Source organism: Anas platyrhynchos, chromosome 25, assembly GCF_047663525.1.
Source record: "Anas platyrhynchos isolate ZD024472 breed Pekin duck chromosome 25, IASCAAS_PekinDuck_T2T, whole genome shotgun sequence".
Classification (NCBI taxonomy): Eukaryota; Metazoa; Chordata; class Aves; order Anseriformes; family Anatidae; genus Anas; species Anas platyrhynchos.
In genome coordinates this window covers 2,637,298-2,660,959 of record NC_092611.1, presented here as the reverse complement: position 1 = coordinate 2,660,959, position 23,662 = coordinate 2,637,298, and the positions used below count along the sequence as shown (strand labels likewise).

The 23,662-nt window shown below is 49.5% G+C and overlaps 2 protein-coding genes across 9 annotated transcripts in view; both read left to right on the top strand.

The window, feature by feature from the left end:
- MSANTD2 (Myb/SANT DNA binding domain containing 2) overlaps positions 1-13,523 on the top strand; it is a 29,838-nt gene extending 16,315 nt beyond the window's left edge. For 5 of the 7 annotated variants that reach the window (XM_027444247.3, XM_027444246.3, XM_027444248.3 and 2 more), the window contains 2 exons: positions 2,959-3,019; positions 11,760-13,523. In XM_027444247.3, coding sequence (XP_027300048.1) covers positions 2,959-3,019; positions 11,760-12,612 — 914 coding nt within the window. In that variant the 3' untranslated portion in view covers positions 12,613-13,523. Of the gene's footprint in view, positions 1-2,958; positions 3,024-11,759 lie in introns of all 7 variants that reach the window. The other 2 variants (XM_072027591.1, XM_027444249.3) reach the window with 2 other exon arrangements.
- A 1,748-nt stretch (positions 13,524-15,271) lies between these two features.
- ESAM (endothelial cell adhesion molecule) lies at positions 15,272-22,902 on the top strand. Of its 2 annotated transcripts, none has more exons than XM_027444294.3 (7): positions 15,272-15,375; positions 20,253-20,410; positions 20,895-21,108; positions 21,185-21,340; positions 21,562-21,684; positions 21,780-21,918; positions 22,256-22,902. In XM_027444294.3, the coding sequence occupies exons 1-7, from the start codon at positions 15,330-15,332 to the stop codon at positions 22,587-22,589; spliced, it is 1,170 nt and encodes a 389-aa protein (XP_027300095.3). In that variant the 5' UTR covers positions 15,272-15,329; the 3' UTR covers positions 22,590-22,902. The 2 variants fall into 2 exon arrangements, with proteins under 2 accessions (XP_027300095.3, XP_071883685.1); XM_072027584.1 differs by lacking the exon at positions 15,272-15,375 and adding an exon at positions 17,245-17,971.
- Positions 22,903-23,662: the final 760 nt, after the last annotated feature.

Here is a 23,662-nt window from a genome sequence, read left to right as displayed (position 1 = left end):
TCGTGTTCCCCCCTGCATCCAGTAAAGACTGGAGATTCTCTTTGGCTCTCCTCTTGCCATTAATCTATTTAGAAAAACATTTTTTGTTATCCTTAACCTTAGTGGCCAGGTTGAGCTTGTGCTAGGCTTTGGCCTTCCTGATCCTTTCTCTTCATATCGTGGCAGCTTCCTTGTATTCTCCCTGAGTTGCCTGCCCCTTCTTCCAGCAGGCATAAACTCTCTTTTTCTCCTGAAGACACAGCAAAAGTCCCTGGTTCAGTTACACCAGTCTTCTTCCCCACCGGCTCATCTTACGGCACATGGGACAGCCTGCTCCAGCACCTTGAAGACTTCCTTTTTCAGGAGTGTCCAGCCTTTCTGAACCCTTCTGCCCTTTGGGACTGCCCCCCAAGGGACCCTCCCTACCAGTGTCCTAAACAAGTCGAAGTCTGCCCTTCAGAAGTCCAAGGTAGCAGTTTTACTGATGCCCCTTCTGACTTCTCCAATAATATTGAACTCTACCATGTCATGGTCACTCTGCCCAAGATTTCTTCCCTACCACCACATCCCCCACCAGTCCTTCTCTGTTTGTGAACAGCAGGTCTAGCGGGGCACCCTCTCTGGAAGGCACAATAATCAGCTGAGTGCATGGAAGAGAGCTTCCTGACTCCAGGAACCTCCTAGACTGCTTCCTCAGGACTGTATTGTTTTTCCAACATATGTCTGGGAAGTTAAAGTTGGCCACGAGGACGAGTGCTGGAGATTGAGTGACTTCTGCCAGCTGCTTGGAGAACTCCTCCGGTGTCTCTTCATCCTGGTTTGGCAGTCTGTAACAGACCCCCACCAGGATGCCCGCCTTGTTGGCCAACCCCCTGATCCTTTTCCACAAGGACTCTACCTTTTTGTTCCCAACCTTGAGGTCAACAGCATTGAAAAAGTCTCTAATACAGAGAGCTACGCCACTGCCCCTCCTTAGCTGCCTATCCCTTCTGAAGAGCTTGTAGGCATCCACTGCAGCACTCCAGTTACAGGAGTGGTCCCACTACGTTTCAGTGGTGGCGACTAGGTCATAGTTTGCCTGCTGCACAATGGCTTCCAGCTCCTCCTGTTTGTTGCCCATGCTGCAGTCATTGGTGTAGATGCACTTGTGTTGCACCGTTGCCTTCACCCTCAACCCTGGGACTGCTCCACCAGGCTTATCTCTGCTGAGTCTCTGTTCCCCCTGTCCCCCTTTATACCTAGTTTAAAGCCCTCTTGATGAGCCCTGCCGGTTCTCAGGCTAGAGTCTGTTTTCCCCTTTGGGACAGGTGGGACCCATCTGGAGCCATGAGGCTAGGTGCTGAGTAAACCTCCCCAAGATCAAAAAAAAAAAAAAACAAAACCAACAAAACTGCTGTGACAGCACCAGCCTTTCAGCCATGTATTAATCAGCTGGGCATTCCATGTCTGCTCAGTATCCCTCTCCACCACTGAAGGGATTGAAGAAAACACCACCTCCACACCCACTCCATCCCCTGAAGTCCCTTTTGATAGCCCTCAGGCTTCTCTCAGCAATTTCATTTCTGCCAGCCTGAATTATCGCTAATGGGTAATAATCAGAGGGGTGAACAAGGTCAGGTCAACGATGTCCAAGCTGCTGCTGTTGATGCCAAGGACTATAAGAATGTTTCTCCTTCTTCCCATTTATCGTAACTGGTATGTTAGATTTAAACATGTAAATTTGCTTATATCCAGATGTGGCCTTCAAAAAGTAAGCAAGCTCACATGCTGTTCCTGCTTGATTTAGTGGTGTCAGTTTCTCTGAGTAAGAGTCAGTACATTAATTGATCTGGAGATTTACTTGTTGCCTGTGGTTTATTTAAAGTTGTCAAATGGAGCCAATGACCATATTCTTAATCAAAAAAGAAAGCACATGAATCTGGGCAGTTTTGTCCAGCTGCAGTGAAAAAGTGGGTTTCCTTAAGCATACTTGTATCTCTTGAGCTATGGACCTTATCGTACATATTCTTCCCTTGTGTAAGCGTAGAGAAACAGGTCTTATTTACGTGTCGGAAACTTGATCAAATTCAGCAGAGACTCAGGTGAGGCAGTAGTTAGAAGATGAATTGGGAAAAAGCTGTTGGTGTGCCTTTCCTTGTGATTTGTAGGCTGAACAGGAATGGGAGTTGCAGTCACATACCTATATACATCTGTGTTCAGGGGACCAGTGGATGCAGATGCTTTGAGAGAGGATTAAATTGCAATTTGATATTAAAACAGCCAACTTGCAAATTAAGCATATTCTAGTTCTCTTAGAGTTCTTCCCTAAGGCGTTTAGGAGTCAGAAATATGGTGAGAGAATTTCTCTTAGGAGAGAAATGGTGGGGAGATGATGATGTTTCAAAACATAAGTAAACGACAGCTAACTCCATCTAGTTGTTCTGGTGACTCAAACTGTGGTCTTCTAGTTTGTCACCATTTTCATTCAGTTGTATTACAGAGGCATTTGGGTGCACTGAGGCTTACAATATTCTTAATGTTCAAAGAATTTATGAGGAAAGCATTTAGCACACAAAATCTAAATGGAATACAGATGCATTTGTTCTGGTGCTTGCTCTTCAAATGTGCTATTGAAAGCAGGATAGTTTCTCTTCTTTTTTTTTCCCCACAATGTAGTTTGTAATTGAATTGACTTGTGACTTAATAACAGGAATTGTGCTATTGTCCTTGAAAGGTTTTGCACTTGCAGAGGGAGATTCAGATCTTGTAACTGACCATGTCATATGAAAGAATTTTTTTTTCTCGTAAGAAGGATGTAGGATCTGGAGCTGTCTTGTGTATGTGGCAGAATTTAGTGGACTTAGGAAGTAAGCTTGATTTTAATTTCAGCCTGAAAAAACACACACACAGACATACGCACAAAAAAAAAAAAAAAGGGAAGAAAAAACCACCAGGAACATTATTTAAAACATAACTGTGTGTTGGAATTCTACCTTTCAGATGAAATGCCTACCACAAAAAGAACATTAAAGATAAAACAGGAATCTTCAGAAGACACTCAGTAAGTAATTTATGAATGTTTTACCCTGGAATGTATTTCCCTGGGGATATTTTGCAGGAGGGAGGATATTTGAAACTTCTGATTATAATTATAAATACATTGTGCAAGACTATTCATACAGTTGGATCTGCTTTATGCATTATTCCAGTTACCTCAGAACATCTGAAAAGCTTCACAACTTTGTCCATTCTTGGCTTCATCATACAGCAAATAAGACTCACTGCATGAATGCAAGGACTTAAAAAGTGGATAAAATACACAACAGAACTGTTAGGGACGTGTGGGCAGGCTGTGGTTATCATGAGATGAGTCCAAACTCTTCAGTGTATTTATGATCTGTTTTTTCCATCTGCCCGAACTTGCCTGAATTTTGCCCCTTTGGACATAAGGGAAAAAATTTTTTATAAAGCATTCTTTGTCGTAACACTTTTTTCCACTAAACCAATTACAGGATCATAACTTGGATACCTAGGTGTTTACATGTGCAATGGTGCACACTGACTAGATATTTAAAATGGATCAAAAGGAGAATATAGGTGGAGGAAAGAGACTGACATGACACCATCCCTGTAGTAGTGTGTATTGTTGACTTGGCTTGGTGTGAGTAATGCTTGCATGAAAAGTTCATGCATTTTCCCTCCTTGGTGGGAAGGCATGCCAAAGCTCGTGATTTTTATTTTTATAACTTTCCAGATCTGACTTGTAACCGTTTGGATTGGTTTAATCTGACAAATACTGGAGCATTTAAAATGTTTTGAGCATGTGAATCTCCATTGCCTTGCCAACAATAACACAGAGTATTTCAAAAAATGACAGGAATTGTGCCGTAATTCTTCAGACCAGAGCTACTTTCTTCCAGCCTGTCATATTTTAATACTCATAGGGTAACTGCAGATCAGAATGTGATGAAGTGAGCTATTTCAAATTGGCTTGCAGGCTCTTTAGGGTGGGAACACATGTGGACCATGGTGTCTTACACCACCAACCCCTTTATAGGGTTGGCTAAAGTATTTCCTATGCTGGAAAGTGAGCTTGTCTATGATGATAATTCATCGTTGCTGTACACATCTACATAGTGTCCCTAGCTAGTAATATAACTTTTTTAAAATTACTCAGTTACAGTAAAAAAAAAAAAAAAAAAAAAAAAAAAACTTGGAAGATTTTTTAAAGTGACCTTTGTAATGGCTTAGCTTTATCAAATTCTTCTCTTCAGATTAATTTTCCAGGATTAGCCTGTACCTGATGGTCACTTTTGTTTTCCTTAATGTGGAGCAAATTCCAGTTAGCAACTGGAGAAAAATATATATTTTTTTCACTAATCATTATTGTCACCTCTTAGAACAGTCCTAAGAAGCTCCTCATGGTTAATTTCACCTTCAGGATGTGCCTTAGGGAGTTGCATTGAAAATAAACCTGAATGTTTTGAGGTCAAGGCTCAGAGGAGCATGTGGTGTGTTCATACTGTCTGATCTTCTCTTCCAGAGTTCTGTTGTGTAGATGCATGGCTGGATCAGACTGTCCAGAGCTGGGGTTTTATTTTCTCCTCCCAAGGTCTCTAAAATTCACGTGTGTCTCTGAACTCTTGGGCATTTTGTGAAGCATGCTGGTGATAAGCCAATCTTACGTGCTCAGTGGAAGCACAGAGCATTTTCCAACACAGTGATTTGCTGAAAGTGGCTTTTTTTCCTTGCCCCTCTGAGAAGCAAGGAAGTCAGACTCAGATCAAACTGACTCAGGTTGTGTCTTTCAAAGATGTAAAGAAACCTGAAAAATATGCTGTTTCACTACGTCAAGCAATGAAAAGCAAAGAAGTCAATAAGCATTCTTCATGTCTTCTGCACTGTCAGGGATGTGAAGTAGAAGGTGTTACAGAATCGCAGAATACCCTAAGTTGGAAGGGACCCATAAGGATCGCTGAGTCCAACTCCTGGGTTCACGCAGGACAACCCAAACATCAATCCATGTGTCTGAGAGTGTTGTCCAAACGCCTCTTAAACAAAGGCTCAATTCTGTGACCACATCCCTGGGGAGCCTGTTTCAGGGCCTGGTCACCTTTCGGTGCAGAACCTTTCCCTAACACCCAGCATGACCCTCCCCTGTCCCAGCTCCATCCCTCGGGTCCTGTCACTGTCCCCAGAGAGCAGAGCTCAGCGCCTGCCCCTCTGCTCCCCTCGTGAGGGAGCTGCAGGTTGCCATGAGGCCTCCCCTCGGCCTGCTCTGCTTTGGGCTGAACAAACCAAGGGACCTCAGCCACTCCTCACACATCTTCCCCTCCAGACCCTTCACCATCTTTTTAGCCCTCCTTTGGGCACTCTCTAGTAGTTTTATGTCCTTTTCATACTGTGGTGCCCAAACCTGCACACAGTGCCTGAGGTGAGGCCTCATGAGGCAGAGCGCAGATGGACTGTCCCTTCCCTTAGCACCAGCTAGCAGCGCCATGCCTGAGGCACCCCAGGGGTTGGCCCTTTTGGTGTCCAGAGCACTGTGTTGATCTATCTTCACCTTGCTGTCAACCAGAACCCCCAGATCCCTTTCTGCAGCTGCTTTCCAGCCTCTTGTACCCAGTGCTGTACATACAGGCAGGGTTGTCCCCTCCCAGGTAAAGAATCTGGCATTCGTTCTTGCTAAACTTTGTCTGGTTGGTCAGTGTGGCCCAACAGTGTCAAATGCAGATTTTCAAGGTAGGGGTTTGAAAAGCGAAAGATTGCTGCGTGCTGGTGTGCCAGACTTTACTTTGTCCAGTTTAGCACCTCAGCAGTTGTTTTGGAAATCAGTTAAGGAAATGAACATTCAGATTGGAGTGATTACAAGCAGTCTTGAGAAGCCTGACAGATATTATAGATAAGCCTGGTATTTATTATCTTTAACTTAAAAAAAAAAAAAAAAAAAAAAAAAAGCCAAGCTTACTCATGTTTTTGGATGGTGTTTTAAAATCCATGTAGCTTATTTCAAAGAACACAGGCCACCAGTTTGCTTACTTGGGCACGTGGAAATTTAAAGCTGAAATAATCTCAGTAAAATTGGTGGAAGCGGTGATGTGTTCAGAGAAGGTATATTCACATTTTCTGGTGAATCTTGTGTTGAGATGTTTGAAGTAAAGAATTTCCAGTGTGGAGATGCCTGGCTATTTGTACGTATGTTCTTAAAATGTTGTCTTTGCTTCTCCCTCCCATGGGGTTTTGGAAGGGATTTCTCTGCAGCGCTATTGCCTCTGTATCCCTGAGGCTGAGTGTGGCACTGCGAAAACCAGCAGCAGTCCAGCAGGAATCCTTTGCTCCCCTTATGAGTGAGTGGATTCCAAGAGCTGAGCTGAGTGGCTTGTAGAAAAACATGGGAGCATGGTTGTAGAAAACACATGAAGATTATTTCCCTAACAGGAGGGATGAAGGTGAGAGCATCTCTAACATGCTTGCTATAGAAAACTTATCGTTCCACTACAGTGCACAGCTTCAGGCTTTAATACTGAGCTCTCTGAGCGCTGGAATTTCTTCTGACTGTTCTTTTTCTGATAAAACACACACATAAGAAATCACTATTGCTATCAACAGACCAGAGGTCTGTAGAAGCAAGATAGCTTGCTTTGTGCCAGGGGTTGCTCTCTTCCTGAAGTTTAGCCAGCACCAGGACCTGGTTATGCGCCAACAAACTTAGTACCTTGTATCTCCAAGCAAGCTGCACAGCCTGTTAGCATTGACAGCACTGCACCTCTTGACTTCAGATAGAAAACAACTGCCCTTCAAAACAACTACTCTGTCAGGTGGCCCATGTTGGCCATGCTATTGCATTCCCTTGGCATGCTACTGTCTCCCAGTAAACTGTTTTGAAAATTGAAATGCTACTTAAGACGCTGTTCTACTATTTTAAATTTGAGGAGTATTTTTTTTCACTGCAGGCTTTTTGAAGATGAAATAGAAAAAGCCTGCAGAGTTAGATCCTTCAGTGAAACTAGCTGTTTCAGTTTTTTTGAAGTCTGCTTTTGTTTAGAAACAGTGCCTGAGAACAAATTTGCACTGAGTCTTGAGACTTTCCTCATTTGAATTGCAAAAGCTTCTGAGGAGATGGAAGTGCAGATGACCAGTCTGGGCCAGGTGCTGACGGTCGTAGTATGCAATGTGGTAAAATGCAGCTCTAGGGCACCTTCTGCAGATGAAAAATTACATGGCCCTGTGTGTCACAGGGCTGAACCAGGATAAACTCTTTAGTTGCTCAGATTTTCTTTCCTTGCTCTAAAGAGAGAGAGAGAAATAACAGTTTGGCTTCTACCTACTGTGCCATGTTAGGTGTTTCTGTCTTCCAGCAACCAGCAGAAAGACAAGAAGCACTCTCAGCTCTGTGTTCTGGCAGAGTAGCACCTGTGCTTGAGCTACATCACATTAATTTAGCTATTACCTAGCAGGACAGAGCTGTGGTGTAAGTGATTGCAAAACTACAGCTAAGGGGTTTATTCCCAGTTACCACTCAGCTGCCCCCCTACCCAGTGAGTCATCCCCCCCCCCCAAATTTTGCATGCTTGTGAAAAGAGGGGTTGTCTTCACAGAGTTAGCTGTGCCTTAAGCTCTTGGCTCTGGAGAACAGGGGAGCACAGCTACAGTACTGCATGCTTCCCAGTTCCTGGGCTTGGCCCCATGTGTAGTCATGACTGTAGCATGATTTGGGGGTACTAGGTACCATTTTTCATCAGCCAGTATTTTGGTCAAGGTGCAGAGTGCCCTTATACCTGGAGGTGCTGTGTGGAGACTGGGAAAGAGAAGCTCAGCAGCGGGACTGCTGCTGAGCTGTTGAATCCTGGTGTAAATGGGAAGGGGAGATGCTAAAATGAAAATGAGAGCGTTTTTAACATTTCTTTTTCCATACTGTTTCCTCTGTGCTCAAACTGATAGATTCCCTCCATGGGAAGCCTGTATTTTCTCTGATATGTGAGGTGCTGCTGGAGACTGTCTCTAGTGAAATTATTCTTGTTCCCAGCAGTAGTTGGATGAGTGACTAATTTTTTTTTTTTCACCAGAGCTTCAGCTCTTTTTTATGCTGAACTAAGCTTAGCAATAGTATTTATGGTGTAATTAGTAAAGGTGGCTTTTTTTTTGTTCCTAGCTTTATTCCTTCACTGTTGTATGAAAATCTACCCACACTGTGTTCTCATGTATCTGGGTTTGGATGGAACAGTTTCCTTAAACTGAGTTTGGCTGTCTCTCTTCTGTCTCTCTGTAATGTAATGAATGTGTAACACTGGTAAAACAGGCTGCTGTTGCACAGCCCTGCACTGAGCCAGCTGTTTACTATGTCACCTTGTGTGTCTTGTCCCCAGAGGATGAACTTATACTTCCAAAAGTCTAAAGTGCAAGTCTGAGATGACATCTTCCAAGCGTAGTGACACTGCTGCTCAGCATCTGAAGAAGCATCAGGAAAGCTGTAGAGAAAGTTCTTTCCACTTTTATCTATTGAAAAAGTTCAGGCTTGTATGCTGTAGCGTCTGTAAATGTAAATGTATTTGGAGTAAATACTCATGCGCTTTTCTTGTATAGTGTTTCTGTCCTTGTCTTCTCTTCTGCTGCTAGTCTGGGGAAAGTGGAAGTGACTTCTAAGAAGTAATTTAAAATAAGAAATAAGAGTTTGTTGACAATGCAACAGGTGTTTTTAACAACCCTTGGCTCTTATCCTGTGCTTTCCAAGCACGTTCCCTCCTTAGTGCTCTATGAACTCTGTTATGTGTTGATCACAGTGGTGATGCACTTACCAAAATGCCTTTTAAGGTCTATCCAGGCATTCTTCTGCTTGGCTGGCAAGATTGCTGCTGCTAGAAAGCTGAAATACACTGCATGCTAGTCGGATAAAGCCCTAGCTCTCACTGGGTGGAGTGCCTCGGCTGCTCAGACTCGATGTGTTGGGTTTGGGCTTGTGTGAAGCTTGCAGAGCCAGTGGTCACCTAATATGTGTAAAGTTGTTCAGCAGGGAGCGTAACACTCCAGAGACCAGGTTGACTTCAGTCTGCCAAGGAAGAAATGGATAGCTTACAGTAAACCTAGCAGTTGGAGAGCTTTCCCAAAATCATGTGTTGCATTTGGGAAAACTCAGTGTGCCAGTTTGTGTTCCTTTATATTAAACTTCACTGTGGAGTTGAACCACCTGCCTGGAAAACTGAAGTCAGTCTCCAGCAGTCCTCTGAGTAAAATAGATAAATTTTGGGATGCTGTTGCCTCTTAATTTATGTCCCTGTAAAGTAAGCTGGAGCATACTAGGCTTGATTTGGATGTGCAGCACCTAGGAAAAAAAAAGCTTTTTGAGCTGAGGAGCTGTGAAGTTGATTGAACGATTGAACCCCTCTTGCACTGTGGAAAGGCTCTGTGGCTCCCAACCTTTTTTTTCCTTTGAACCACTAGATCAATATAATGCAAAAATGGAAAGAGAGACCTTTATATCCTGCCTGTGTTCCATGTAGAGATTTTTTGGGCAGAAAAGTAACTGTGAGAATCCCAGCCCCGTGTCTGTCCCGTGCAGTTTGTGGGGTGTTGTCTGCTATTGCTTAAGGAGTTGTTTCATAACCAGTTAATACTTCTGACCCTACTGTCTCACCAGTCTCGTGCCCTAACTCTATAGGGAGCTGTTGCAGAAGGATGATTTTAAGGAATTAAAGCAATTTTCGTGAACGTAGCGAACACAAGTTGCTTCAGGTAAAAAGAAAAAGCTTTGGCAGCTCCTCACGTACTCTAAGCTTGTGCAGCTCTGCTGCCTTTGGTGTTCGTCCATGATGAATCCACAGAAGTGGGTGGTACAGGCCCATAAGAAGAAGGGAGTTCATGTTCACCCTGCAGAAGAAAGCTCTGTCACCCAGTGCAAGGAAGAAGGTGCGTGTTGTTCTAGTGGGAAGTCGGGGGAGATAATGCATCCAGTAGCTTCAGCACCTGATCCTTTCTGGGATGTGGTGACACCCATACGATTGCAGTGCAGATTTACAGATGTAGTATAACAAGATATGGTATAACAGATAGGTGAGGAGAGTTGAGTGGAGCTAGCTTTCAAATCACTTTGGTTGGACCAAGATGTTTCTCAGTTACCAACAGTGTTGTGCTATCTTCCTATGACTTGGATTGTAGGGCAAGAATTCTTAAAATCAACAGTTCTGTCTACTAATTATGCTTGAAGTATCTCATTCATCCTGAATGAAGATGTTCAGCTTACTTCAGATGTATGCAAATGCTCCTGCCTGAACGCTTGGCAATGCGTGAATCCCTACAGTGAAACTTACTTTGACACTGGTGTTGTTATTAGCAGCCAAAAGAAATCTTTGGAAATGCAAGAGCTTCTTTATTTGATCTCTGGAGGGATTTCAGACGCACATCATGGTGCGGCTTAATGCTTCGCTTGTGTCCTGATCCAGCAGCAAGCTGTGGAGTAGGGAATCTTTGCTTGCATCTTCTGCTCTGCAGAGGCGCACTTGTCATGGGTGGATTTGGGTTGTGGTTTGTGGCCTGGGTGAGTTCTCCACGTCCCGAGAGCCCTGTTTCTTGCCTAGTGCTGGCAGCAAGCCTTTGGATCTCCTTGGCTTGTTTTGTGTTTTTACAATTACAACCTGTTGTTCACTGATATAATTTCAGGGTAGTGACTTAGATAGAAGCATGTGAGTGTCAGTAACGAATTAGGGATGCAGCTTCAGTTGTCTTTGATGGACTGAGTGCTGATGTGCATGCATAGCTTGTGGGCAAGATAGTAATTTTCCAAATAAGCAAGAACAGGATGTCTGTGTGCAGTTGGTTGAAACGAGAGCCTTAAGTAAGAGGAAAAGAGGGGAATTGCTCTGGAAAAGTCAGCCCTGGTTTTCGCTGTAGTTGCTCACTGTGCTTGCAAACTTTTTTTTATTTGGGAAGCTGAAACAAAATCCATTTCCATTTTTGGAATTATGGAAGCATGGAGGTGAAAACAGACAACACTTTTGCTTCAAGAAGAAAGGCAAGTTCTGTGGTTTTTTTTTTTTTTTTTTGAGCAAGGTGCAGGCAAATGCACTTAAACTTCTGTGAGGAAACAGCAGGACAAGCTGAAGCAAAGTATTTCAGGGCTGTACACACATCTGTTTAAAAAAAAGAAAAGAGTTCACATTAATTTAGTAGTACCAGAGAAATGTTTGCTTGCAGTTGCTTTTAAGCAATACAGGTACATTTCTACAGTGTGGTTCTGGGTGCGGTGGTAGCAATAAGAGCACAAATCTTTCTCTGAACCTGTACTTGGAGATCTCTTAGCAGGGCAGCTCATGTTTTCTTCTCCGGGTTATTTCCAGCAGAAAGTGCAGTTTGCTAGCGAGATTGGATGGAGTTCAGTTTCTTGTTTGAGAGTTGTTTGGGTTTTTTTCTTTTTTGATAAGGTTAATTTAAAGACAGCAGTGTGGCGTTGTAGTCTTGAAATTCATGTAGTGACATAGGATGTATACAGTAATTAAATACCCACAGCTGAAAAAGCAGTCTAGCAAATGTGCAGTGTGGTGATTCTTCAGCTGCTCAGCATGTGAATTTTTGCAATTGTCTTTTCAGCCTCGACACTGCCCAATTCATAAAGATTCTGTAAAGCAGTGCTGAGATCAAGCCTTCCCCGTGCAGACAGCAGCAGCCCTGCTCGCACCTTCTCTGCTGTGCCTTGTGCCGAGCAGCAGATCAGCATTTTCTGAAAGCTGGTGTGTTGGCTGGGGTGGCTTAGCAGCTCTGATCTTAGCAGAGCGGTTACTGACAGCTTACCCTTCTGTTCATTTTTCCAGGAAGCGCGACGTGATGCAGAACATTATGCAAATCCTGGAGTCTGTCCAGTTGAAGTGGGAGCTGTTTCAGAGCTGGACAGACTTCTCCAGGCTACATCTCTCTAACAAACTGGCCATTTTTGGCATCGGTTACAACACACGCTGGAAGGAGGACATTCGCTACCACTACGCAGAGATCAGCTCGCAGGTGCCCCTTGGCAAACGGCTCCGGGAGTATTTCAACTCGGAGAAGCCAGAGGGCAGGGTTATCATGACCAGAGTACAGAAAATGAACTGGAAAAATGTTTACTACAAATTCCTAGAGATCACGATTAGTGAAGCAAGGTGCCTCGAGCTGCACATGGAGATTGACTGGATACCCATTGCTCACTCCAAGCCAACGGGAGGAAATATCGTTCAGTATTTATTACCAGGAGGCATCCCCAAAAGCCCGGGCTTGTATGCCATTGGGTATGAAGAGTGTCATGAGAAGCCCCACTCGCCTCTCATGGAGCACCGAGGCACCGATCCTGGCAATGAGACTCAAGGGGAGCTGGAAGTGCCATCACCGCAGGCATCTCTCCGGGTGGAGATGGAGTCTGCCCGTATTATCTACTGTTACCTTGGTATTGCTGAGGTCAGAACTCTCCAGCAGTGCCTGTTTTTACATTTTCAGGCAAACACCAAAACCTTCAGCAAAGAGTGGGTTGGGATCAATGCGTTTTTATCTCAGAACTGCATTGTAGAGCCCGGTGTCTCACCAAAATCCATCTACATCAAATTTGTGGAAGTGGAGAGGGATTTTCTTTCTGCTGGCTCTTTGGTAGAGTGCCTGGAAAAAGCCATTGGATACCCCTTAAAATTTAACAACTGAATCTCGTCCTTCATAAGGATTAGGGCTTCTGCCTGTTTCCATCTCACTACCGGACGTTTTCAGATCCTGTCTGTTCACAGCCGGGCAAGTAACACTTTCCACTTGAAATGCATTTCAGAGGGAAAGATGCTTGCGGGCAGTTTCAAAGAGCTCGCCCCAGGCGTGTGGGACAGCCGTCGACCAGCCGGCTCTGCACCGAGCAGCGCTGCGATGAGAGCCCTGTACATGAAATGACTGTAGGTACATTCCACATCGGACTGAGCGTACGCTTGGCGTTTCATACAAAAAGCTGTTTTTCCACTATGTCTCATTTTTACACATCCGTCTCTAAGTGTTATTACAGATCTGAATAAATAAGCAATAGATAATGGCAAGTTAAACCTTGAATCACATTAAATGAGACTGTTTTTCAAAGCCACCCTAGATACTATTGTATATAATTTAGAATTTCACATTTTTTCACCCATCAAGTGTTCTATCCAAACAGTGTTGCCTGCAAAGACTTTTGTTTCTGTGATGTATTCCACTTTACTAGTAGTGTTGCCATATCTGCTTTTATTTTATTTTTATTTTATTTTATTTTTAACATTAAAATAATTCCTGGGCTTTTTTTTTTTTTTTGAGTTCTATTTAGCCTCTGTGAGAATAACCTGGCAGCTGGGAAACGTTTTGTCAAACCATGCTTATGGATACAATCAAAGCTGTGAGAACTGGGGTGGGGGGAAAGGGGTGGGTGGGTCGGGGGGGCCGGGAGGAAGCATTTAAAGCCTTTTCAGAAGTGTTACTATATAAGCCCCATTACTTTGCTGGCTGGTGCTGGCATTTTGGTTTTTCTAAAGCTCATTGATCAGTGACGTTGTGACATACAATGAATGTGTCAGTCCTAATAAAATCAAGCAAATGCGCACGGACTCCTAGAGCTGTCTTTCTCCTCCTGGGGTTGGATCCATCTGCAGGGACACAGCTTTCCTGCCGGGGCTCTGAGCAGCACCCTGGAAATTTCCACTGGGGCTTCGTTCCAGAGGTCATCCCTGTTTCAGTTTTGGTTGTATTGTGTCCAGGGTCAGCAGCTATGGAGGATGGTGAGTGTGGCTGTGCTTGTTTTGTTACCAGCATGGGTGCCTGAGCATCCCTCTTGCCAGGCTTGGAGAGAAGGTTTGGGGAGAGGAGGGAGTGGAGGTGGCTTTATAGCCCTGGTTGGTGGCTGTGCCTCAAGGGATGTGGGACAGCAGCGTGTCCCTTGGCGGAGCTGAGTTTCCTCCTTTGCCTTCAGCTTCTGCCTTCTGACCCCCCTCCTCCCCAGCTCTGGACATGTCTTCAGCTTGGGAACATCATCTGTGGAGTTGCAGCAGGGAAGATGAACAGCCTTTGGAAGTGCTCTGTGTCCCTTGGCACTGCTTCCCAGCCCCATCTAACCCCCACCATTTAGGAAGCACGAGATGCCTTTGCCCCCATCGTTTTCCTCACACTCGATGTGGCTCTGCATGGGGAGGCTCCTCCTCACTGCTGCATGGCAGCATTTGAAAGACTCCTCTGTGTTCAGTGGTGACTTTCCCTGACAATTTGGGACTGGAAAAAGCAAGTTAAGGTCAAAAAAGCTGCACATGCAGCTGGGCGCTGAGCATGGGGCTGGAGAAATGGGTGGAAATGGGGCTCTTCCACTTGGGATCCTCTGGCAGTGGGGATGGGTTGTGTGGGTTTAAGGCTTCTCAGGCTGTCTGGTGTGTGGCCTTACCTACCAGAGAGACTTTTTGCTTCTCCTGAAGTGTTGAGCGATGGAAATGTGTGGGGAGGCTTTTTGGGGAGAAATAAGGGTTCTACCACCTGTTAGGGCCAGGATTAGCAGCGAAGCCTCTCCTGGTGCTGCTCCCAGCAGAGGGCATCTGGTGGCCGGGATCGCTGGTGTGCAGCCCCCATCCTGCCCCTTCCCTGCTCTTCCCGCTCCTCTTGCCGAGATCTGTTCCAGCCCGGGACGGATCCCCCAGTGGTCCCCAAAGCTTCGCCTGTCCCCAGGGCTGCGTCCTGCCATGCTCGAGGCTGGTTATGCTGCTGAGGGGGTCCGCTGATGTCCTTTGTTGGTTGGGGCCCACCAAGCTCCTTGCCTCCTGGGTACCCACAGTCCTTGCTCTGGGAGGATGCACTGCGTCCACCTGCCCTGCAAGCCCCCTGTCCCCCCCATATGCTCCCAAATCCCTCTGGGACCTTGCCTCTGCTCCAGGCCCCATCCCTGCTCCTCGCCCCAGCTGCAGGCAGGCCAAGGCCACGCAGCCCGGGTGCTCCCAGCGAGCTGGGGCTGCTTCCAGCCGGAGGGGCAAAACGTCCCTGTTCTGTCTTTTCAGGTTGGTTTTGAACTATGCTTTTTACCGCTTTTTGACGATTAATGCGCCTGTTCAGGGGCCACTGGGAGGAGGAAGAGCCCTGCGGGGCTCTGGGGTCCCCAGGGGAGCAGCAGCGTGACCCCTGGGGAGGTGACAAGCTTCCCCCCCCCCCGCAATAATGTCCTAATTAATTATTAATAACCCTCCTAATTAACAAATAACCGTGATTGGCTGCAATGGGGGGGGAGGTGGTTTGGACCCCCGGGGTGTGGGTGGGGAGAGGAGCCCCGCCCCCCGCCAAACCCCGCCCCCACCTGGGCCCCGCCCCAGACCCCCCCCTACCCCCCCCCTGTCCCGGTCCCCCCCGCCCCGGCACCTGCTGCGGCTCCGGCTCCGGCCATGGGCGCGCTGCCGCCGGGCGCGCTGGCGCTGGCTGCGCTGCTGGGTGAGAGCCGCGGCACCGGGCGGGGAGCTGGGGGGCACCGGGCAGGGCTCCCGGGGGCTGGGGCCGCCGGGGAGGGGGGATCCCGGTAGGACCGGTGGGAAGCGGGGGGCACCGGGCACGGCGCGGGGATGCCGCCGGGAGGAGCGGGGGGACAGCGGCAAAAGGCGGGGGAAGCAGCCGCTGGGACCTGCGGGGCGGGAGGGAACCGGGGACCGACGGGGGGAGCCCCAGGGGCACCCCCCCGGCTCCGCTCCGCGTTCCCGATCCCCAGCGGGAGGGGAGGCAGCTGCCGTTCTCTCGGTGCCCCCAGAGGGAAAAGAAAACGGGGCCGCGGAGTTACCCCGGGGCGGTGCAGAACCCCCAAAGTCCCGGACCCGAATCACCCCGACGGGACCAGGGCGCGGGGATGTGGATGTGCTGCTCCTGGCCTGCTCTCCCCTTCCCTGCTGACAACTTGCTCTCCTGCACAGCGCTGAGCAGAAAAAATCAATTAATTTTTTTTTCCCATTATAAAACCTGCCGCCTCCCCCCTTGTTTACCGATGCCTCCAAGCTGGCCTGGATGTGCAAAGTGGAGAGGGTTTCAACCCCTCTCTGTCTATGGGCTTTTTTCCTTCTTATCTTCCCCCCCCATCCATTTCCATCCTTTTTTTTTTGTGATCTTAAGGGAAAGGTTGGAAGTGCTGGGTGTGCTTCAAAGGGAAACAGCCCTTCAAGTTGCTAGCAAAGGAAATGGCCCCCAAAACAATGGCAGTGGCTTGGCATGCTTGGGTGGCATTTCCTCCATGGCGGAACACTGTCTAGGGGTCCCCAGTCTCAGGAAACTGCTGTTTTTCTTTATTATTATTATTATTATTATTATTATTTCCATTAAAAAGCTATTAAAGGGTGCTGGGATGAGCCGCTGTGTTGTCTACAATGTAAATTTGCGTAGGGTTGTGCCAGGTCGCCTGGACAAATTCATGCCAAAGTCTTGGGGCATGATGCTACAGGACCCAAATTACCCCATAGAATAGAAATGCGGTGAAAAGATGTTTAGGCACCAAATTGGTGGGTTCAGATGCTTTCAAACATCCCATCTTACTCTATGGGGTCCACATGGGATCATAGCAAAACTAGTGATGGGAGAAAAATGGGAAAGAAGAGAGAAAAACGAGGGATGATGCTTGGTGGTCCCATTGCTTATTCCTTGTCCCCATGTCGCCGGCTGAGCAGTGAAATTTGGGGCTGGGCACGTTGGGGGTTAAAGCTGGCTGCCCGTGTCTATCTATAGAAAAGTCACATTTTTTTCCTGATTTTGGCTCTACAGAGGATACGGCACTTTCTGCCCCTGGGTCGTGAGAAAAGCTGCTGTGGGTTTTCCCAACGGGCGCTGTTCCGCGGACCAGCAGCTTCTATCAGCCCATTTATAAATAGCCCAGAGCTGAGGGAGGGAAGAAAACCCCATGGCTGGGTGGGTGCAGGCTCGTTTCCTTGAAGGGCCATGCAAGGCAGTCTCTTGACCTTTCTTCAAGGCTCTTAGGGGCCATTTTTCCAGTCAGATTCCTGCTCAGCCACCGTTTCCGCTCTGGAGAAGCACGAGCCGAGCGTATTAAACCCAAGCCGTCGTCTCTCGGTTTAATTTCTGTCTCGGTTTCACATGGCCAGATCGCCTTAATCCTATAGAGTGAGGGCATCAAACGCAATCCGTCTTCAGCCCATTAATTCCCAAGTGGTTAATAGCTTATAGCGTCCGGCTGGGCACTACAGTTTTGGGGAGGATGCTTTTTGCAAGAGGATTTGGGGAGTGGGGGGTGGAGGGGGCATTTTGGGCTGAAATGGTAGGATTTAGCCAGTGGGGGGAGAGGGGGGTGAGGGGGAGAGGGCAGCTCAGTGTTTCATACAGGTGCTGCAGTTTGCCAATGAGGTTGTGCAATCACTGCTAGAGGTGTTCAGGGATTTAAAGGCTTTTTCTGAAGGAAAAAAACTGGCAGATGGGCTGAAGCAGAGGGAAGCCCTCCCCAGGCAGATGCTTAGCTCAAGGCAGTTGGATAAAAACCTGAGTTTTTCATCCCAAACAGCAGCCGGATGGCCCTCAGGGACGGCAGCAGGCGAGTGCCCCAGGCACCCATGCTGATATGCATATGCACACCCCGAGCAGCTTAATTTTTTCTATCTGTTTAAAGCATTAGAGGATTTGCAGTGGCAAGGTGGCTAAATCTGGAGCTGATGCCAGCAGCAGCACCCGCGTGCCAAAGGGTTCGGTCCTGGTCCCCAGGGAGCTGACCTCTGGTGCTGCATCCCCGGCCTGAGCTCAAGCATCTGCTATTCCAGCACTTTTGGGGTGATTCCTCCTGCACGAGGGGCTGTGGGTCAGTTCTACAATGAAAAAAAAAAAGCGATTTTGGAAGCAAGCATCCTCCAGAAAGACAACATCTGTGTTTTGATAGCGTCGCTTCTCCCCAGCGTTCTGGGGGTGATGATGGAGCTGCAATCTCAGATCTCCGTTGCTGAAGGATGACAGAGAAATGCTGCGGCCACAGATTGCTGTTGAATTGCTTGTCACTAGGTTTCAGCGTTAATGCATGCTTGTAACAGCAAAGGGAGCTTGGTCTGGGGTAAGCGCCAGTGGATTTGCTGTGTTTTAGACATTTCCACATGTATGGGTACTAACCAGCAACAGGGAGGATAAGAACCACTGGAAAAAGGTGTCTGCTGAGCTTTGCCACTGATTCCCAGTGGGACTGGGAAAACATGGCTTGGGCTGGCTACACTGGGACAACTTCAGGCTGGTCCTGCAGCCTGCTTTTGAAATAACAGCTCAATGACATAGGAGCTCAGTGCAGAAGTGTTTGCTCATGGCCATGGTAACCCTGTGAGTAATTATATGCGTATTTGTTGCTATCTCTGATCTTGGAAAGATTTCAGGGCTTTATCTTGAGGCAAAATTGATGGGAAGCCTGTGGCCGGGGCTGAGCATCTTGCTGTTCACTCCCTCTTGAGCCAATGTTGGTGCCCGGTTGCTGCTCAGCCCCAAGAACTTGGCTTTCTACCTTAAGTTGTGCATAGCTTTCGCTGTGCTTTACCTGGGCCATAAAGATGCTGATGGGCTGAAAATCCCGAATTTTCATGGGGTGAAGAGTGCAGATGTTGGGGGTGATTAGCTTCCAAATCACTGCTTTTCACTCCCAACCTGCTCTGACCCTTTGGCTTCCCATTTCTGACCTTAAATCAAAAATGCGAAACTACTTGTGTGACTTGGGCTCGTCTGAGTAGTTAATGAACCATCCTCTGTATTTTATGTTAACTTCTTTTAATTTAATTTATTATTTTTTTTTTGCGATGCTACTTGCGTTCAGGTGTCCTGCGCTGCTGTCTCCACCATGTTTTCCCCCCTGGGTAGGACTTAAGGTTTTATGTTCTTAGGTTGGGTTTAGCTATTTTTAAGCGCTGAGGTGTCCGCCCTCGCCCAGCCAGGGCTGATTTCTCCTGCCTTTCCTTGGCCAAACTGGCCCAAGTAGGGGACTGGGGGTGGGATGGGGGTGGGGTGGTGGGTGGGGTGGGTGTGTGTTAGGACTTTGAATTTGTGGGGGGGAGCCGGTGTTATCAGCCGGCGCAGGGCTTCCTGCCTGGGGCCGCAAGGCGCCCTCAGGAAGCCGCGCTGAAGCCTTGCTGGGGGAAGAGCGGATGAATGCAGGAGGCTAAAAATACCCCCAGGCGCCTTGTTTTCATCTTCCTGCCCTGGAAAAAAATCCTGAAGAAGTTTGTGTGCACGTTGGGGGGGAGGCGGGGGAGGGGGGGGGATAAGGAGAGAAAGGGGGCTGTGAGAGCAGGGGCTGAGCTTGGGTGTGAGTTAATTTGTGGGTTAAACCCATCCAGGCTGTGCACTGATGCCCAAATCCCCAAGTTAGCTGCAAAATTTGCCCCAAATCCCCCCACAGGCCACGAGCAGTAAAGCCCCCCACCCCACCCCCATTTTTTCAGGGTGAGGACAGTGGAATGGGGACAGCCAGTGACATGGGGATGGGGCAGCCGTGCTGGGGTCACCCATGGCATTTAATTCTCAGCCCTGGAGGGAACCCAATGCAAACTGTTTCCAGGCACCCGACCTCGCCTGAGCAGATTATTTTCCAGCTGATCCTTTTCAGAGCAAAGCTGGGAAATAATCCCACCCCCCGCAAGCCAGGCACCCCCCTTCCCTGACCTGTGGCACCCACTCTGATCCCCCCCCTGCTCCTGACTTTATTTTTGAGGGAATTGATGCTCGGGGGGATACTTCGGTGGGGGCATTGACACCCTCACAGCCCCGTGGATGACACTGGGTTGGGGGGGGGAGGGGGGAGCACAGAAGGCCACACAGCAGATATCCTGGTTTAGCACTTGTGGGGGTGGCAAAGGACCTGGGAGGGTGCAAAATGATGCGGGGGCGCTGGCTGGGTGCCTGCACTGAAGCAGGTGCTATATGGGTTTCCCCCATAAAAAATGAAACCGCCCAGGGGCAGGAGGTAGCACCAGCCCCAGGGCTGCCTGGCATCCTGTGGGCTCCTCCAAAAGCATTTGGGGAGCTTGGAGATTTGTCCCTGACGCACCCGGCAGCCTGGGGCAGATGCTTTCCCATGCTTGTTTCATGGGGGGAAGTGGCCGTGGGAGGGGAAGGCTTTGTCCTGCATCCTCCGGCTGGCCGGAAAGCCCTTCCCATGGCGGGGAAGGAGGAAAAATTTCCTCCTGGCCCAGTCTCCAGGCGATAACATGCTTCTTCTTTCCTTTTCTTTGGAACAGGGAAAACATTTCTAACAATTGGTGGGGTTGTTATTTTTTTTTTCCTTTTTTTTTTTTTTTTTTTTTTTTGGTAAAACTGGCACCTGGTTTTGAGTCATGTCCCGTTTTCCTGCTGGGCAGGTGTCTGCTCAGCTGTGCTGGAGGTGCACGTGGGGACAGGCTCCGTCTTCTCCGTGGAGGGGCAGGGAGTGGTGCTGCCTGCCTGGTACACCAGCCGCTCACAGAAAAAGCCCTATGTCACCTGGCTGCTGGATAAGGCTGATGCTGACCCCTTCCAGGTGACTGGGGGGACAGAGTGGGGAGGTGCCTATGGTGCCTTCAACATGGGGGATGCTTGTGTTGCCCACAATGTGGGGAGGGTGCCCACAGTGGGGAGGTGCCCACAATGGAGAGATGTCCATGGCACCCACGATGGTCATGGAGCCCACAGGGAGGGATGCCCATGCTGGGGAGTTGCCCGTGATGGAGAGATGCTTGGGGTGCCCATGATGGGAAGGTTCCTATGGTGGGAGGATGCTCCTGGTGCCCACAATGGGGATGTGCCTATGGTGCCCGTGGTAAGGAGGTGCCTATGGTGGTAGGCTGCTCATGGTGCCCGTGGTGGGGATGTGTCCTTGGTTTCTGTGCTGTGGATGCTCAGGGTGGGTGAGGATGGAGGTAGCTCATGCGACTGCTGCTGCTCCCCAAAATGTGGGGTTTGGAGGGGTTTCCCCTCCTGCAGTGCCATCCAGACATGTCCGAGCAGGAGTTTTCTCTGCGCAGATCCTAACATACCTGGATGGGGTGGTGAAGGTGGAGGAGACAGAGCTGAAGCCCCGCGTGGGGTTCCTGTACCCTGTCCTCACCCACAACATCTCAGTTTTCATCAACTCCACACGGGAGCGTGACTCAGGCCAGTATATGTGCACTGTCAACGTGGTGGATGATGCCACCAGCACGGGCAAGAACGTGGCCGTCATCAACCTCACGGTGCTGGGTAAGGGCCTGCAGGGCACCCCGCTCCCCTGTGCCCCCCTGTGGCCCCGGGGCCAGGACTAATGTAGTGCCTGCAGTGCCGCCAGCCCCCCCCGCCTGCCAGCTTCGGGGCAGCCCCGCGGTGGGGGCCAACGTGACGCTGAGCTGTGCCTCTGAGAAGGGCAAGCCCTCACCCACCTACCAGTGGCAGCGCATGGCGCCCACCCTGCAGGTCTTCTTCCCCCCTGCCCAGGGTAAGGTGGGGCTGGGGGTGGGGGGAAGCTTTGGAGGGGGGGAGAGGTGGAGGGGCTGGGGTTGTCCCCTGAATTCTGCCTGCTCCCAGCCTTGCTGTGCAAAGGGGGGAGGAGAGTGAGCATCCCCGTAACCTCGCCCCCTGCTGCTATCCCTGCTGGACCGAGGTGGGTGTGGGGCAGGGGGGTAGCCATGGGGCAGCACCCCAATTCCTCCCCTGCAGACCGGGCTAGGGGCACCCTCAAGCTGACGAACCTCTCGCTGGACATGTCGGGCCTCTACAAATGTGTGGCTGAGAACCAAGCAGGCTCAGCTGAGTGCCGCATCATCCTGGAGGTGCACTCAAGTGAGTACGTGTCCGCAGGACTGGGGAGGGGGGCACGATCCTCGCAGCGAGGTGAGGGAGAGGCAAAACTGCCCCTGCCACTTCTCTCCCCGCAGCCAGGGAGGGGGCCATCATCGCTGGTGCCGTGCTGGGTTCCCTGGGTGCTCTAGCTACTGTCGCCTTCTTTGCCCGCCGGCTTGTCGGCTACCGGAGGAAGAAACGTGACGGCCAGGAGGAGGCAGCCAACGAGATCAAGTGAGGGCAGCCCCCACACACCCCTACCCCCCTCCCCGGGACAGAGGTTCAACAAGTTATTGCTGCGTCTCGGAATTAATGAGGGGAGGAGATTTCTGGTCATCATTAGATTTCAGAGTTAACGAGGATATTTTCCACCTCTGTTCCCCCTCCCTACTGGGTGAATCCCTCTTTCTGTCCCCTGCATGGGGGGGCTCCTGCAGCTCATCAGGTCTGAGTTCTTTTGTTGCTTTGGGGGCTGGGGGGTGTCAGCCAAAAATACAGGTGATTTTGGGAGTGCGTGGTGGGGAGCAGCCGGATTTCCAGCAGGTGTTGCCATTCTCTCCTCTGTCCACAGGGAAGATGCCGTGGCCCCCAAAACCCCCTCCTGGACACGGACCCCCCCCGCAGATGCCATCTCCAAGACCAGCACCTTGTCTTCCATTGCGGGTGCCCGGGACAGACCCTATGGGGCCTCACCCCTCTCCGACACTGCCTCTGTCCTCACAGCTGCTGGCAGCTACCGGGGACCCCACCGGGCTGGGGGATGCCCCCCTCCCACCAACGGGGCCCCCTGGCACCCCCCGCAGCCCCCTGCCACTCCAGGGGGGCTGCCCCCTTCCAGCCTGGCACGGGCAGGTGCTGTCCCTGTCATGGTGCCAGCACAGAGCCGGGCCGGCTCCTTGGTGTGACCCCCCGAATAATGGGTTGTCCCCCTCTGACATCTCACCCTGCCCACTTTTGGGGGCTTTTTTCCACTTTTTTTTTTTTTTTTAAGACACCTGGAGCAGCTGGACTTGTCCTGCGGTTGTTTAATGGGTGTGGGAGGTGCCCACGCTCCGGGTTTTGGTGGCCCGAGACTCCCCGCCGATGCCAGCACCCCGAAACAGCCCCAACTGGAGGAGGGGTCCTCTTATTTTTTTTTTTTTGTTTTTTTTTAATGTATCAGTGGTAATGGGGCATTTTTCATAAACGAACATTAAAGGTGTTGGGAGGCAGGGGGGGGTGGAGGTGGCTATGGGGGGAGGTGGGAGGAGCACTTTTTTTAGATTTTTTTTTTTTTGATTAAAATGCTTTGGGCTGATTTTGTGAGGATGCGGTGGGTTGTTGGCCCCATGTCACACCAGGCAGCCAGGGCCTTTGGGGTCATGCTGACGGTGTGTGTTAGTGCACCACTTGACCTGCTGTCCCTCGCTGTGATGTCACAGCTTGCCATGTCTGCATCACACCTGCCGTGACCGGTGGTGTGATGCCTTGGTGGGGCGTGTGGCATCACAGCGTTCAACTCTTGCCTGTGTGACTTCAAGCCGGCTGTCACGGGTCCATCAGTGATGTCACACATGCCTGCATGATGTCACACCCAGCATCATACATCCAGTTGTGACATCAGACACACCTGTATGATGTCACTCCAGCCACCACATGTCCTGTGGTGATGTCACAGCGCCCACCGAGGGCTGCAGAGTATCACCAGAGCCAGCTCTCGTCCCCCAGGAGTGCCACGCACACTTGTGTGATATCATGCCGGCCATCACATGTCCACCAGTGATGTCACACATGCCTGTCTGATGTCACACAATGTCACACATTGCGTGCTTGCCAGTGACATCATGCGTGCAGGTATGACATCACACCAGACATCGCGGTTCGACTGGGTACCCCACCCCACCCACCTGTGGCTGTCACAGCTCCACCAGCATGACCTCACTCCCCCATCGGGTGATGTCTCTCCCGGCGCCGTGATGTCCCCATGGTGGCAAGGACA